The 15826-nt window shown below is 39.6% G+C and overlaps 1 protein-coding gene across 1 annotated transcript in view; it reads right to left on the bottom strand.

The window, feature by feature from the left end:
• ALMS1 (ALMS1 centrosome and basal body associated protein) overlaps positions 1–15826 on the bottom strand; it is a 224317-nt gene that overhangs the window by 147447 nt on the left and 61044 nt on the right. Inside the window, exons 8-9 of the mRNA XM_047067804.1 lie at positions 9630–15482; positions 7845–7978 (exon numbers count right to left, since the gene is read on the bottom strand). Of these exons, the coding sequence (XP_046923760.1) occupies positions 7845–7978; positions 9630–15482 (5987 nt within the window). The remainder of the gene's footprint in view (positions 1–7844; positions 7979–9629; positions 15483–15826) is intronic.

The following is a 15826-nucleotide window of genomic DNA, read 5'->3' as shown; positions in this document are numbered from 1 at the left end:
ATGTGCCCAACAAAAGACATCCCACACACGTATGCAGTTTGCCTGGCCACTCTCTATCACACTCAACTGCTCCCATGCACGACACTTCGCAGTACAGTATGTAGCACCTGGCAGGAGCCTCCACAGGTGCCCTTTGTAATTCCCCATATCTGCACAGGCACCAACACAAGAATGAATACAACACATACCTTGCCACAAAGAGCACAATCCCCACAGTCTTGGGCCTTGCAGCCCAGTCATGCAGGGGGAGATCCAACTTCCACAATAAAAGAGTGAGTGTCCACTGTAAGTCCAGTGCCCTGGTGCTGTCACACATACATGGTTCTCCATACGTGCATTTCTTCCCTCAACCTCCAACACATTTATTTGCCTCTTTGCTGGTCCCCAGGGAGTCCTATGTGTTCATACCAATGTACCTCAGTCACCTTGGGACAATTCTTACAAACTAATAAATAGGACCCCCAAACCATCTCTCGTTGTCCTCTCATGTCAAAAACATTCAGTATTCATCCTCATTATGCTGAAAATAGGTCTGCTACTATCCCTCGCGGAAACACCACCACTAGGCACACAACAACAAATCATTAAGGCAAACACCAATCTGTCAGCCACCCTGGCTGAATGCATTGGGCTGCTACACCAAAGCCTACACTTCATGCAACAACAACATGCTTCTTTAGTGCAGAGTTTGGGATGTGCATTTAGCTTTAAATTTCTTATTGGTCAAGGAAGGTGTATACACTGTACAGTGCACCACCTGCTGCACATGTATTAATAATTCCAGATAAATTTAGACAAATTTACAAAAGGTGCCCAACAGGTACAAGTATTCCATAATCCTACCCAAGTTTTTAATCAAATACTTACCCTAAACTTATCCATGGGCTTTGATTTATTTTCTTGACCAGACCCCGACAAATGGGAGAACGGTTACAGACAGGATTTCAAATTACCATTTGTCTACTGATACTGTTAACCGGCATTTTTACTTTGCTCAAATGTTTCATGAGCAAGATGACCAAAACTCTGCCAGTGGCTTTTAACATCTCCACCATCTGGACAGTGCCCATGGTTTTCCCTAAAGACTAATGCTTAGGCATCACAGGGTCAATTGTGATGAGAAAAAAAGCTATTTTGAGTTGCTGCCTAGGCATTTTACAGTATGACAACCCGGCTCACATCCAGAGTCTGGACAGTTAGATAAGGACCTGAACTTGAGATTCCCCGCCAGAAGTCCCCACTTTGTTTCCCTCAAGCATCTATATGAAACAATTACTTAAGAGTTGAGCCCATGAAAAGTTAGTGACCTCTGCCCCAACCACCTCATAGGAAATAGGTGCTTGCCACCCTGTTCTCTATCTCCTGCTTGCTCATGACCCGAGACAGAGGACTGCCTTTTCCTCAGAGATCACTGAGTGGCCCTGGCCCTGACCCACACCCACCCACCACTACCCCTGCTTCTGGGATCAGTAAGTAATAAATATTGTGACCTTACTTCCTTTGTGTGAGTGTACCAAAACTGCATCTTCAATCAAAATGACCCTGGGATTTTTCACTTCCCCAAAGTGGAAATTTGGATGCCGAGGAAGCTATCTGCCAGCCCTGTGAGCATGGCTAATGTCTCTTTATTCATAGGTCATAATCTGCATATTCTTAATGTAATACACCAGCTACAGGCCCCACAACACAGCACACTACAAAGCAAAAAAACTAGTTGAAAAGAAAAAGCAAGCATCAAAACCAGACATGTCGGGACGCTGGCATTATCAGACCAGAAATTTAAAACAATGATGATAATATGCTAAGAGCTCTGATGGATACACAAGAACACAAGGACAATGTAAGAAGCAAGGAGAAAATCCTAAGAAAGAATGAAAAAGAAATGTTAGAGATTGAACACTTTAACAGAAATGAAGAATGCCTTTGATGGGCTTATTACTAGACCAGACATGGCTAAAGAAAGAATCCTGAGCACAAGGATATCTCAACAAAAACTGCCAAAATTAAAAAGCAAAGAAAACAAAGACTCAAAAAAGTAAACAATATAGGTGCCTGGGTGGCTCAGTCAGTTAAGCATTCGACTTTGGCTCAGGTCATGATCATGTGGCTCTTGAGTTTGAGCCCCAAATCAGGCTTTGTGCTGACAGCTTGGACCCTGGAACCTGCGTCAGATTCTATGTCTCCTTCTCTCTCTGACCCTCCCCCACTCATTCATATTCTCTCTCTCTCTCTCTCTCAAAAATAAAACATTAAAAAAATTTACTAAAAAACAAACAACACAATAGGACATCAAAGGACTCTGGGACAACTATCACAGGTATAACATATGAGCAATGGAAATAACAGAAGGAAAAAAAGGAAAGGGACAGAAGAAGTATTTGAAATAACAATGACTAAAAATTTCCTCCCAATTAATGTCAGGCAACAAAGTACAGATCTAGGAAGTTCACAGAACACAAAGCAGGAAAAATGCCGCCCCAAATTACCTAGGTAAAACATTTTCAAAGTACAGAAAATCAAAGATAAAAAAAACTGAAAGAAGATAGAGGGTAAAACCACCTTATCCACAGAGGAACAAAGAATTATATCTGACTTCTCCTCGGAAATTATGCAAACAAGAAAAGAATAAAACATTTAAAGTGTTAAAGAAAAAAAAGTACAGAGTTGGAATTCTATACCCTATGAAGTCATCCCTGAAACTGAAGGAGGCACCTGTTGGGACGAGCACTGGGTGTTGCATGGAAACCAATTTGACAATAAATTTCATATTAAAAAAAAATATATTAACATAGGAAAGACAAAAAAAAAAAAAAGAAAGAAAGAAAGAAAGAAAGAAAGCAAAGGGTTATTTAGGAAATAAATGACTATTTAAAAATTGAGGAAAAACAAAAAGAAAAAGAAACTGAAGGAGGAATAAAGGCTGTCCCAGACACACAAAAATTAGACCTGCCATGCAACAGATGTTAACAGAAGTACTTTAGAAAAAAGAAAAATACAAATCAGAAACTTGGATCTACATAAAGGGAAGAACATCAAAGAAGGAGTAAGACACAGTTAAGAACACACATATGCACTTTTCTCTTATTCTTAACTGATCTCACAGATAATAGTTTGTTCAAAATGTTGCCTGTGTATGTGTGTGTATATATATGTATGAATGAATGACAGCATGATACAAGAGACGAGAGGGAGAAATCAGGAATACGTTTAACCTTGAATTGCATGGGTCCACTTACACACTGATTTTATTTGATAAATACAGTACAATACTGTAAATGTATTTTCCTTATGATAGTAACAATGATCTTTTCTCTAGATTACATTTCTTGTAAAAACACAGTACATAAAACACATACCATACAAAATATGTTAACCATGTTATCTATAAGGTTTCTGGTAAACAGTAGGCTATTAGTAGTTTTGGGGGAGTCAAAGTTATATGCAGAATTTCAACTGTGTGGGGAGTTGGTTCCCCTAACGCTGCACTACTCAAGGATCAACTGTATTTTGTTATTAGAAGGTACTCACACTACCTGAAGTGGTATAGTGTTATGTGAAAATAAATTTGGATTAGTTGTAAATATTTTACAAATTCTAAGGCAACCACAAAAAAAATAAAGTGTAACTAATATGCTAAGAAATGAGAGAAAATATAATGATATAAAAACACTCAATTAAAACCACAAAAGGCAGAAAGACTGGGAGACAAAAATTGGAATGAAGAACAAGGGCAACAAATAAAAAAACAGTAGTGAATATGGTAGATATTAATCCAACTATACCAATAATCACTTTGAAAATCAATTATTTCAAGTGAAAATATACTAATGAAAAGACATAGATTGTCAGAGTGAATCAAAAACCAAGATCCAGTTACATGTTGTCTATAGGAAAGCCACTTTAAATATAAAGACAAATTAGATTAAAAGTAAATGGATGGAGAAAAACATACCATTCTAAAATAAAGCAAAAGAAAGTAGGAATACTGTATTCATTTCAAACAGAACAGACGTCAAAGCAAAGAAAGTTATCGCAGATAAAGAAGGGCATTACATAATGACAAAGGGGAAAATTCTCTAAGACATAACAATCTTTCATGTATATGTGCCAAACAACAGAGTGTTAGACTACACAAGGCAAAAACTGACATAACTGCAAGGAGAAACAGAAATATATAATCCATTATTATAGTTGGAGACTTCAACATCCTCTATGAGAAATGAACAGATGTTGGGATGCCTGGGTGGCTCAGTTGGTTGAGCATCTGATTCTTGATCTCAGTTCAGATGATGATCTCATGATTCATGAGACTGAACCCCATACTGGGCTCTGCCCTGACAACACAGAGCCTGCTTGGGATTCTCTACTCTCTCTCTGCCCCTCTCTGCTTACATGTGTGTGCATGTTCTCTTTCTCTCTCAAAATAAACTTAAAAAAAAAAAAAAAAAAAAAAGAACACATCTATCAGCAAATCAGTGAGGACACAGTTAAGCTCAACACCATAAATCAACTGGGTATAATAGATATTTGTAGATTACTTCAGCCAAAAACAACAGAGTACACAATTTCTCAAGCTCACATGGAACATTCACAAAGACAGGCCACATTCTGGGCCATAAAACATACCTTAACAAATTTAAAAGAATAAAAATCATATAAAGTCTGCTCTTAGACCACAATGGAATTAAATTAGAAATCAAAGCAAGAAAGGTAACAGGAAAATCCCTAAATACATGGAAATTAAACAGCCTACTTCTAAATAAAGCATGAATCAAGAAAAATTTTAAAACATATTAACCTAAAACTTAAAAACATACTAACTCAAAATGAAAACACAACTTAGGAAAACCTGTGGGATGCAGGGAAAACACAGAATAGAAGGAAATTTTTAGCATTAAATGTATATACTAAAAAAGAAGACAGATCTAAAATCAATAACCCACATTTCTAAATTAGGAAACTAGATAAAGAATAGCAAATTAAGTCCAAATTAAACAGAAAAAGAATAAGAAAGCAGAAATCAATGAAACTGCAAACAGAAAAATCAGAAAAATGAACAAAACAAAAAGCTGTTTCTTTGAAAGACCAATAAAATCAACAAGCTTCTAGCCAGAAAGAAAAACAGAAGACACAAATTACTAAAATCATAAAGGAAAGAGGTGATATCACTGCAAATCCCACTGACATTAACAGGATAATAAAGGAATACTATGAACAACCACATACCCATAGATTTGACAACCTAGATGGAATGGACCAATTTCTTGAGAGACACAAAGTGCCAAAACTCACACAAAAAGACATTCTGAGTGGGCATCTATTTATTAAAGACATTGAATCAATAATAATCTTCCAAAAGAGAAAAGGGCTAGGCCCAGCTGGGTTCAGTGGTGAACTCTACCAAACATTTAAGGAAAAAATTATACCAATTCCTTATAATTTCTTTCAGAGGACAGGAGCAGAAGAAACACTTCCCAATTCATTCTATGAGGCCAACATTACCCTAATACCACAACCAGACAAAGACACTACAGGGGAAAAAAAACAAAACAAAACACAGACTCATCTCTCATGAATATCAATGCAAATATCCTCAATAAAATATTAACAGATAGAATACAACAAAGTATGAAAAGAATTATACACCATGACCAAGTGGAATTTATCCCAGGTATGCAAGACTGGTTTATCATTCAAAAATCAATTAATATGATTACATCAACAGGCTAAAAAAGAAAAATGACTACTATATCAATAGATGTACAAAAAGAATTTGACAAAATCCAACACCCATTCATGATAAAAACTATTAGTAAACTAGAACAGAAGGAAATTTCCTCAACTTGATAAAGCATATTGGCAGAAAACCTACAGCTAACCTCGTATTTCATGGTAAGAAACTAGAAGCTTTCCCACAAAGACCAAAAACAAGTTAAAAATATTCTGTCTCTCCACTCTTTTTCAACATCAAAATGGAATTTCTAGCTAATGCAATAAAACAAGTAAAGGAAATAAAAGGTATACAGATTGGGAAGGAAGAAATAAAACTGTTTGTAAATGACCTCATCATCTGTGTAGAAAATCTGAAAGAATCAACAAAAAAACCACCTGGAACTAATAAGCAATTATAGCAAGTTATAAGATACAGTGATTATAGCAAGTTGTAGGATACACCCATGAGAATGGGCAAAATCCAGAACACTAACAATACCAAATGCTAACAAGGATGTGGAGCAACAGGAACTCTGATTCACTGTTGATTGTTGGCAGGAATACAAAATGGTACAGCCACTTTGTGGGACAGTTTGGTGGTTTCTTTTTTTCTCTTTCCCATTTAAGTGTGTGTGTGTGTGTGTGTGTGTGTGTGTGTGTGTTAACTGAAGTATAGTTGACATACAAAGTTATATACAGTTTAGGGGCTCCTGCGTGGCTCAGGTCATAATCTTGCGGTTCGCGAGTTCAAGGCCTGCATCGGGCTCTGTGCTGACAGCTCAGAGCCTGGAGCCTGCTTGGGATTCTGTGTCTCCCTCCCTCTCTGCCCCTTCCCTTCTCGCACTGCGTCTCTCTCTCTCAAAAATAAATAAACATTAAAAAAAATTTTTTTTCAAAGTTATATACAACTTGGTGGTTTCTTACAAAACTGAACATATTCTTACAATAGAGAGAAACCTTTATAAGTACAAAGTTTCAGTCCTGCAGGATGAAAAGAGTTTCTGGAGATGGATGGTGGTGATGAGCTCAAACATATACATAAGTCTAAAATCCAATGTAATTTATCCTTTTAAAATACTTTTCCAAAAAAGAAATAAGCCAAATAAAAGCAGACCAAATGCCCTATCCACAAGAGAATGGACACACTATGATATATTCATACACTAGAATACTTACAGCACTAAAAATGAATAAACTAAAACTACCTACATCTACAAAGAAGAATCTCAAAAACCCAAGTCTATATGAAAAATGCAATTCTCAAAATATGCACCATGTTGACTCCATCTATTAAAGAATTCAAAACCAGGGGCGCCTGGGTGGCGCAGTCGGTTAAGTGTCCGACTTCAGCCAGGTCACGATCTCGCGGTCCATGAGTTCGAGCCCCGCGTCAGGCTCTGGGCGAATGGCTCGGAGCCTGGAGCCTGTTTCCGATTCTGTGTCTCCCTCTCTCTCTGCCCCTCCCCCGTTCATGCTCTGTCTCTGTCCCAAAAATAAATAAAAACGTTGAAAAAAAAAATTTAAAGAATTCAAAACCATACTGAACAGCAAGAGAAAAATCAATACATGTCAGGATAGGAAGTAACAGACGTTACTGGGGAGGGGACACACAGGACCTCTATGGTATTTGGTAACATTCCGTTTATCAAGCTAGTTAGCCCATAGACAAGAATTATTCATATTTTTCTTTTATTCTTTATATACATTTCATATATATTCTTTACTGTGTATGAAATAATTCATAATTGGATGAAAATACATACTATTAAAATGAAAATCATTTTTATATAAGCTAGTATAGCTTTATGTTCTTAAGTAGATAATACACATCTGAAAATGGCCGGACTTTATCTGTACTTCAAGCTATTACCCTCAAGAGAAAATACGAATGATAAAGCAAATCTATTCTTATTTTCCTAAGGATGTAAGTTTTTTCAATAGATGAATTTGCAATTAATCAAAATCTACTGAGTCTAATCCTTAAATAGGAACTTTGAAGAAATAAGACTCCTAACACTTTAGCCAAAGACTATTAATGACTCAGCTGGTGTCATCAATGCCCAAGTAAGAGATACAAACTCCACCACCCTTTTATAACATTTTCTTTCTTCATTGCTAGATTTCTTTTATACCTTGGACAAGTCAGCTGTTCTCCCATGACTGAACAACTCTGCTTTGATCTCTTCTACTTTTTTCCTGTCAGCTTCATTTAATTCTGAAATGGAGTAGCCACACTCATGAGCCAGATTAAATTTCAGATTCCAGGCTGAAAAGAAAACATAAACACACTGGAGACAATGCAATGCAAAAATCATAATTTGTCAGTGATTATAAGAACACAGAAAACCATCAATATATCCAACTAAATGCCTGCCACAATACTTGGCAAAAAGTAGGTGTTCTCCATTATATGACAAACTATTAGAAGTTTTCAAGAACAATCATCTCACTGAAAAGTGTGACTTTTATTTATTTTTTTTCAACGTTTATTTATTTTTGGGACAGAGAGAGACAGAGCATGAACGGGGGAGGGGCAGAGAGAGAGGGAGACACAGAATTGGAAACAGGCTCCAGGCTCTGAGCCATCAGCCCAGAGCCTGAAGCGGGGCTCGAACTCACGGACCGCGAGATTGTGACCTGGCTGAAGTCGGACACTTAACCGACTGCGCCACCCAGGCGCCCCTTTTTTTTTTTTTTTTTCAACGTTTATTTATTTTTGGGACAGAGAGAGACAGAGCATGAACGGGGGAGGGGCAGAGAGAGAGGGAGACACAGAATCGGAAACAGGCTCCAGGCTCTGAGCCATCAGCCCAGAGCCTGAAAGTGTGACTTTTAAAAACCACATTCTATAGGTATTTCTCCAAAGATGCCACCTTTCTATGATTTTCAATTATTTTTCTTAATCTTCCTTCCAATAAGGACAATCCCTTTGCCTCCCCTATACGTTCCTGTTACAGTTACTGCTACTACCATGAGAGCTGATATTTAACAATAATAAATAAAACTTGGGAGTTTTCTGGAGAGTCAAAATATGCATAAGTGATAAAAGGAATGGCACAAGTAGTTAATCTCAAGGCAAAATTCCCAAGGAGGCCTGAAGTGTTTATAAGATGCTTGCTAAAATATATTCCCCAGGGGCACCTGGGTGGCTCAGTCGGTTAAGCATCCAACTTTGGCTCAGGTAATGATCTCACAGTTCATAGGTTTGAGCCCGCGTCAGGCTCTGTGCTGACAGCTCAGAGCCTAGAGCCGGCTAAGGATTCTGTGTCTCCCTCTCTCTCTGCCCTTCCTCCTCTCATGCTCTGTGTCTCTGTCTCAAAAATAAATAAGAACATTAAAAAAATGTTTAATGAATATTTAAAAAAATTTTTTTAATTCCCCATTTTGTCTTAAAGATTTCTTTTTTAATAGCATTCTATTATTAGAGATTAATGGGATTAGAACATCCTCTTTTAAACCTCTAACCTAAGTTTTAGTGTGAAGTACTTCGGTTTTCTCTAATATCTAAAATATGCTCTAAGAACTGTATTAGAAAAATGGAGAAGTATATTTAGTTTTATGATATAGTGTGACTTAGAGCAAACTTTTCTTTGTTTTTTCTGCCTTCAAAAGAGAATCCTATAATAGGAGGATTAAGGAAACATAAGTACTTTAGGAATCTGGAAACCCAAGCTATCTCCTTACTCTCCTTCAGGCTTCAGAACCTACCTAAGACCCTAAAATCAGACTAGTACTATTAATACTGTGACCGAGTTACATTATTGGTTAAATGGACTTATTCTGAATAGTGGTGGAAAATGTAATCATTTAACAGTTCTATAAGAAAATAAATTCAGATTCCAAACACTTTAAACAAATTCTTAAACTATAATGTTTATAAGTCTGACCTGACTTGATGACAAACAATCAGTTCCTACCTCGTGCTCGTACTCGACATTCCTCTTCCTCTGCATTTCTGAGTATTTGTTTAGCATGATTCAATGAGGATTCACACTTGAGAAGGTTTTTGACATGTGCAGCCAGTGAATCTACATTGCTACCACCACAATCATCACTCTCTGACACACTTTCTTCTTCTCTGCTATCTGTCAAACTTGTCTTGGGTGAAGCACATGGAAAGAAATTTAGAAGAACATCAGAAACTGACTCCAAGGAATTACTGTCCCATGAGCCGGAACTGGCATCACTACTTGAATCACTTTTAATGATAGTCATCATAGGGATAACAATTTTATTGCCAATGGTTCCACTATACCCTTCAGGTTCAGATCTCATTACGGATTGGGCTGCTCTATACTGTCGAAGGGTTTCATCTAACGTCACTCCGGCTTTGTTTTCTGCTTCTTGTAGAGGACTTCTAAGTGTGGTTGAACTAATAAACTCCCAGTTCTCAATGCCTCTCTGGCATTTCAGATTTGTCTGTGTGCTAATATCTTTCTGTATGCACTTGTTGCTTGGGCTTTCCTCTGTAAATGGCTGTCTCCGAGGCAAATCACTATTAGATTCAGCAGCTGTGAGGGGCTCTTTGAAGCAAACCATCTTCTTAGATTGTATAATTGAAATATCACTAACATCTCGGAAAGGGACAAGAGGAGCAGGAAAATTGCATCGTTTCAGTGCTATATTTTCTGCCTCCATTAAAAGGGTCCGAATCTCTTTAAGAGTTTTGGAACTACTGCTTGTATCTTGAATTTCCACAGAGCCAACATCTTCAAAACCTGAAGATTCTGGCTTACTTATTATAACTCTACCATCAGCCTGAGAACTTAAAGGCATACTGCTTGAGATAATACTGGAGTTAGGAGAATCCAAATTATCTATTAGCATTTGAACATGGTCTGAAACAAGTTTCTGCTTCTCACTATGTGAATAAGTACCAGGAGTAACTGTTGATAAACCAGTAATCTGATCAGCTTGCCCAAGACCACGTGAGAACATCACAGAATCTTCAGGTAGATGTCTATCTGGAAAATCTTGTTGGTAGAATAAATCTGGTTTCTCTCTGTGTGAAAAGGAACGAGGAGGAGCTGTTGGTAACAGACTTTTCTGGTCAGCTGGTACAGGAATTGATGAAACGTTCAGTGCATCTTCAGCTAAATGTTTGTCTGGCAATTCCTGTGGGTAGAAAATATTAGATTTCTCTCTGTGGGAAGAGGAACTAGAAAGAGGTATTGGTATCCCAGAATTCACAACAATTGGCTCAGGGACAGGTGAAATCTTCAGAATATCCTCAATTTCAAAATTCTGAGAACAGGAATTATGAAAAACTGTCGGTAACGGAGTCTTCTGGTCATCTGGTCCACTCACGGTTGAAATTTTGGGTTTTTCTCTTTTTGAGTAGGAACTAGGGGGAGCTGTTAGAAACTCAGTCTTCTGGACATCTGGTAAAATCACAGGTGAAATCTTGAGTTTCTCTTTATGTGAGTAAGAGCTAGAAGGTCCTGTTGGTATTTCAGTCTTCTGGTCAGCAGATCCAGGAAGAGCAAAAACTTTTAAAACTTTTTCAGTAACATCTGGAAGCTCCTGCTGGTAAAGAATACTGTCCTTCTCTCTGTATGAGTAGGAACTAGAGGGGATTATATGTATCTCAGTCTTCTGGTTAGCTGGTCCAGAAACAGGCGAAACTTTCCAAGTTTCTTCAGTAATATCTGACGACTCCTGGTAAGAAAAGATGGGGCTCTCTCTATGTGAATAGGAAGTGGAGGGCCCAATTTGTATCCCAGTCTTCTGGTCAGCTGGTCCAGGAGTGCCTAAAACTCTTAAAGCACCTTCATTAGGATCTGACAACTCCTGATGGTAAGAAATGATAGGCTTCTCTCTATGTGAGTAGAAAGTAGAAGTTACTGCTGGTATTCCAGTCTTCTGGCCACCTAGTCCAGGAACCTTTAAAACTTTTAAAGCCTCTTGAGTAAGATCTGGCAATTCTTGCTGATAAGAAATGATGGGCTTCTCTTTCTCTCTATGTGAGTACGAAGTGGAGGTAACTGTTGGTTTTCTGGTCTTCTGGTCACCTGGCCCAGAAACAGCTGACACTTTCAGAGCTTCTACAGCGAGCTGACTGTCTGACAAAGGCTGTTGGTACAAAACACTTGGCTTCTCTATATGAGAGTAAGAGATAGAAGGTACTGTTGATACCCCAGTCTCTTGGTCTGCTGGTCCAGGAGAAGCTGAAATATTAACAGCCTCTTCAGTGAGATGTCTATCTGATAAGGCCTGCTGGTAGAAAATAATAGGCTTCCCTCCAAGTGAGTAGGAACTAGAAGGTTCTGATGGCAACCCAGTCTTCTGGTCAGCTGATCCAGGAACAGCTGAAACTTTCAGAGCCTCCTGAGGCACCTGGCTGTCTGTCAAGTCCTGTGGGTAGAAGATAATGGGCTTCTCTCTATGTGAGTAGGAGCTAGAAGGTTCTGATGGCAACCCAGTCTTCTGGTCAGCTGGTCCAGGAACAGCTGAAGCTTTCAGAGCCTCCAGAGGTACCTGGCTACCTGTCAGGCCTTGTGAGTAGAAGATAATGGGCTTCTCTCTATGTGAGTAGGGACTAGAAGATTCTGATGGCAACCCAGTCTTCTGGTCAGCTGGTCCAGGAACAGCTGAAACTTTCAGAGCCTCCTGAGGTATCTGGCTATCTGTCAAACCCTGTGAGGAGAAAATAATGGGCTTCTCTCTATGTGAGTAGGAGGTAGAAAGTTCTGATGGCAACCCAGTCTTCTGGTCAGCTTGTCCAGGAACAGTTGAAACTTTCAGAGCCTCCTGAGGCACGTGGCTGTCTGTCAAGCCCTGTAGGCATAAGATAATGGGCTTCTCTTTATGTGAGTAGCAGCTAGAAGGTTCTGATGGCAAGCCAGTCTTCTGGGCAGCTGGTCCAGGAACAGCTGAAACTTCCAAAGTCTCCTGAGGTACCTGGCTATCTGTCAATCCCTGTGGGTAGAAGATAATGGGCTTCTCTCCATGTGAGTAGGAACTAGGAGGTTCTGATGATAACCCAGCCTTCTGGTCAGCTGGTCCAGGAAGAACTGAAACTTTCAGAGCTTCTTCAAGTAGAAGGCTGCCTGCCAAGGCCTGTAGGGAAAAACTAACAGGCTCTTCTGTATGTGAGGAGGAAGTAGAGGATACTGTTGGTATTCCAGTCTTCCAGTCAGCTGATCCAGATATGGCTGAAACTTTCAGAGCCTCTTCAGTGAGATGAATATCTGGTATGGCCTGTGGATAAAAAATAATGGGCTTCTCTCTCTGTGAGTAGGAAGTGGAGGGGACTACTGGTATTCCAGTCTTCTTGTCAACTGGTTCAGAAACAGCTGTAACTTTTAGAGATTCTTGAGATAGATGACTGTCTGGCAAGTCCTGTGGGTAGAAAATAAAGGGCTTTTCTATATGTGAGTAAGAAGCAGAGGTTACTGTTGATATCTCAGTCTTCTGGTCAGCAGGTCCAGGAACAGGTAACACTTTCTGAGCCTGTTCAGTTAGATGACTCTCTGGCAACTCCTGTTGGTAGAAAATACTGGTCTTCTCTCTCTCTGTGTAGAAACTAGAGGCTTCTGATGGTAACCCACTCTTTATTTCAGCTGGTACAGTAGCAACTGAAACTTTCAGAGCCTCTTCAGATAGATGACAGCCTGGTAAGACCTGCTGGTAGAAAATACCAGACTTCTCCCTAGGTGAGTAAGAACTAGAGGGTACTGTTGGTACCCCGGTCTTTGCGTCACCTGGTCTAGGAGCAGATGAAGCTTTCAGAGTCTCTTCAGTTAGATGACTATCTGGTAATACCTGCTGGGAGAAAATATTGGGTTGCTCTCCAAGTGAGTAGTGCCTAGAGGACCCTATTGATATCCCAGTGTTCTGGTCATCTGGTCCAGGAATAGCTAGAACTTTCTGGGCCTGTTCAGTTAGAGGATTATCTGGCAACTCTTGTTGATAGAAAAGACTGGGCTTCTCTCCAAGTGAATAGGAAGTAGAGGTTAGGGTTGGTATCCCAGTCTTCTGCTCAGCAGGTCCAGGAACAGGTGACACTTTCTGAGCCTGTTCAGTTAGATGACTCTCTGGCAACTCCTGTTGGTAGAAAATACTGGTCTTCTCTCTCTCTGTGTAGAAACTAGAGGCTTCTGATGGTAACCCACTCTTTATTTCAGCTGGTACAGTAGCAACTGAAACTTTCAGAGCCTCTTCAGATAGATGACAGCCTGGTAAGACCTGTTGGTAGAAAATACCAGACTTCTCCCTAGGTGAGTAAGAACTAGAGGGTACTGTTGGTACCCCGGTCTTTGCGTCACCTGGTCTAGGAGCAGATGAAGCTTTCAGAGTCTCTTCAGTTAGATGACTATCTGGTAATACCTGCTGGGAGAAAATATTGGGTTGCTCTCCAAGTGAGTAGGGCCTAGAGGACCCTATTGATATCCCAGTGTTCTGGTCATCTGGTCCAGGAATAGCTAGAACTTTCTGGGCCTGTTCAGTTAGAGGATTATCTGGCAACTCTTGTTGATAGAAAAGACTGGGCTTCTCTCCAAGTGAATAGGAAGTAGAGGTTAGGGTTGGTATCCCAGTCTTCTGCTCAGCAGGTCCAGGAACAGGTGACACTTTCTGAGCCTGTTCAGTTAGAGAACTATCTGGCAACTCCTGTTGGCAGAAAAGATTGGGCTTCTCTCTATGTGAATAGGAAGCAGAGGTTAGGGTTGGTATCCCAGTCTTCTGCTCAGCAGATCCAGTAACAGGTAACACTTTCTGAGCCTGTTCAGTTAGAGAACTATCTGGCAACTCCTGTTGGCAGAAAAGATTGAGCTTCTCTCTATGTGAATAAGGAGTAGAGGTTACCGTTGGTATCCCAGTCTTCTGCTCATTAGATCCAGGAGCAGCTGAAAATTTCAGAGCCTGTTCAGGTAGATGACTTTCTGGCAATGTCTGTTGATAGAAAATTTGGGGCCTTTCTCCATATGAGTAGTAAGTAGAGGATGCTGCAGGTATCCTAGTCTTCTGATCAACTGGTCCAGGAACAGCTGAAACTTTCTGAGCCTGTTCAATTAAATGACTATCTGGCAAGGCCTGCTGGTAAAAGACACTGGGCTTCTCTCCAAGTGAGGAGGAAATTGAAGGTAATATAGGTATCCCAGTGTTTTTACCAGCTGGTCCAGACACAACTGAAACTTTCAAGGCCTGTTCAGTTAGATGACTATCTGACGACTGTTGCTGGGAAAAATTAACATGCTTTTCTCTTTGTAAATAGGAAGTAGAAGGTACTGTTATTTTCTCAGTCCTCTGGTCAGCAGATACAGGAACAGCTGAAACTTTCAGAGCCTCTTCAGTTACATAACTGTCTGGCAAGGCCTGCGAGTAGAAAATACTGTGCTTCTCTCCAAGTGGGTAGGAACTTGGAAAGACTGTCGGTATGCCAGTCTTCTGGTCAGCAGGTCCCGGAACAGCCAAAACTTTTGGAGCCTCTTCAGTTAGATGACGATCTGGCAAGTACTGTAAGCAGAAAATACCAGGCTTCCCTCTTTGTGAGTAGGAACTAGAGGGCACTGTTGATATTCCAGTCTTCTGGTCAGCTAGTTCATGAACAGTTGAAACTTTTAGAGTCTTTTCAGTTGTATGACTATCCAATGCTTGTTGGCTGAGTATATCAGTATGTGGACCAATAGTAGTCTCTTGAGGAAACCTTAAAGCCAACTGAGGAAAGTCCTCAGGGAACAAGGAAAAATGAGATCCAATATCTGAATCTCTGATGCCTGGTTTCAAGGTGGACTGAGTAATTTCAGCTGTGCCTCCTTTAGAAGTATCTCCTAAAAAAGATTTGTTAATACTATTATTTTTTTTAATTAAGAAACACTTCTTTTATGCATAAAAGAAATAAAGTAAGCTTTCCTTCCTATGACCTTTGCACTTCTAGTAAGGAATCCAAATCCTAAAGAAACACTCATCAAAGAGACATATATTTATAAAGGTACTAATTACAAAGCCATTTACAACAGCAGACTAATGTGGAAATGATTTAAATATTCAACAATAGAGTACCATTTAAAAACAGCAGCGTATCGGGCTGCCTGGGTGGTTCAGTTGGTTAAGTGTCCGACTTTGGCTCAGGTAATGATCTCATCATTCGGGAGTTCAAGCCCCATGTCGGGCT

The sequence above is a fragment of the Lynx rufus genome, unplaced genomic scaffold (assembly GCF_022079265.1).
Source record: "Lynx rufus isolate CCGP_SWC_20201006 ecotype Redwood Valley unplaced genomic scaffold, mLynRuf1.p SCAF_8, whole genome shotgun sequence".
Classification (NCBI taxonomy): Eukaryota; Metazoa; Chordata; class Mammalia; order Carnivora; family Felidae; genus Lynx; species Lynx rufus.
Note: the sequence above shows the minus strand (reverse complement) of the source record. Positions and strands in the feature narration are given on the sequence as shown.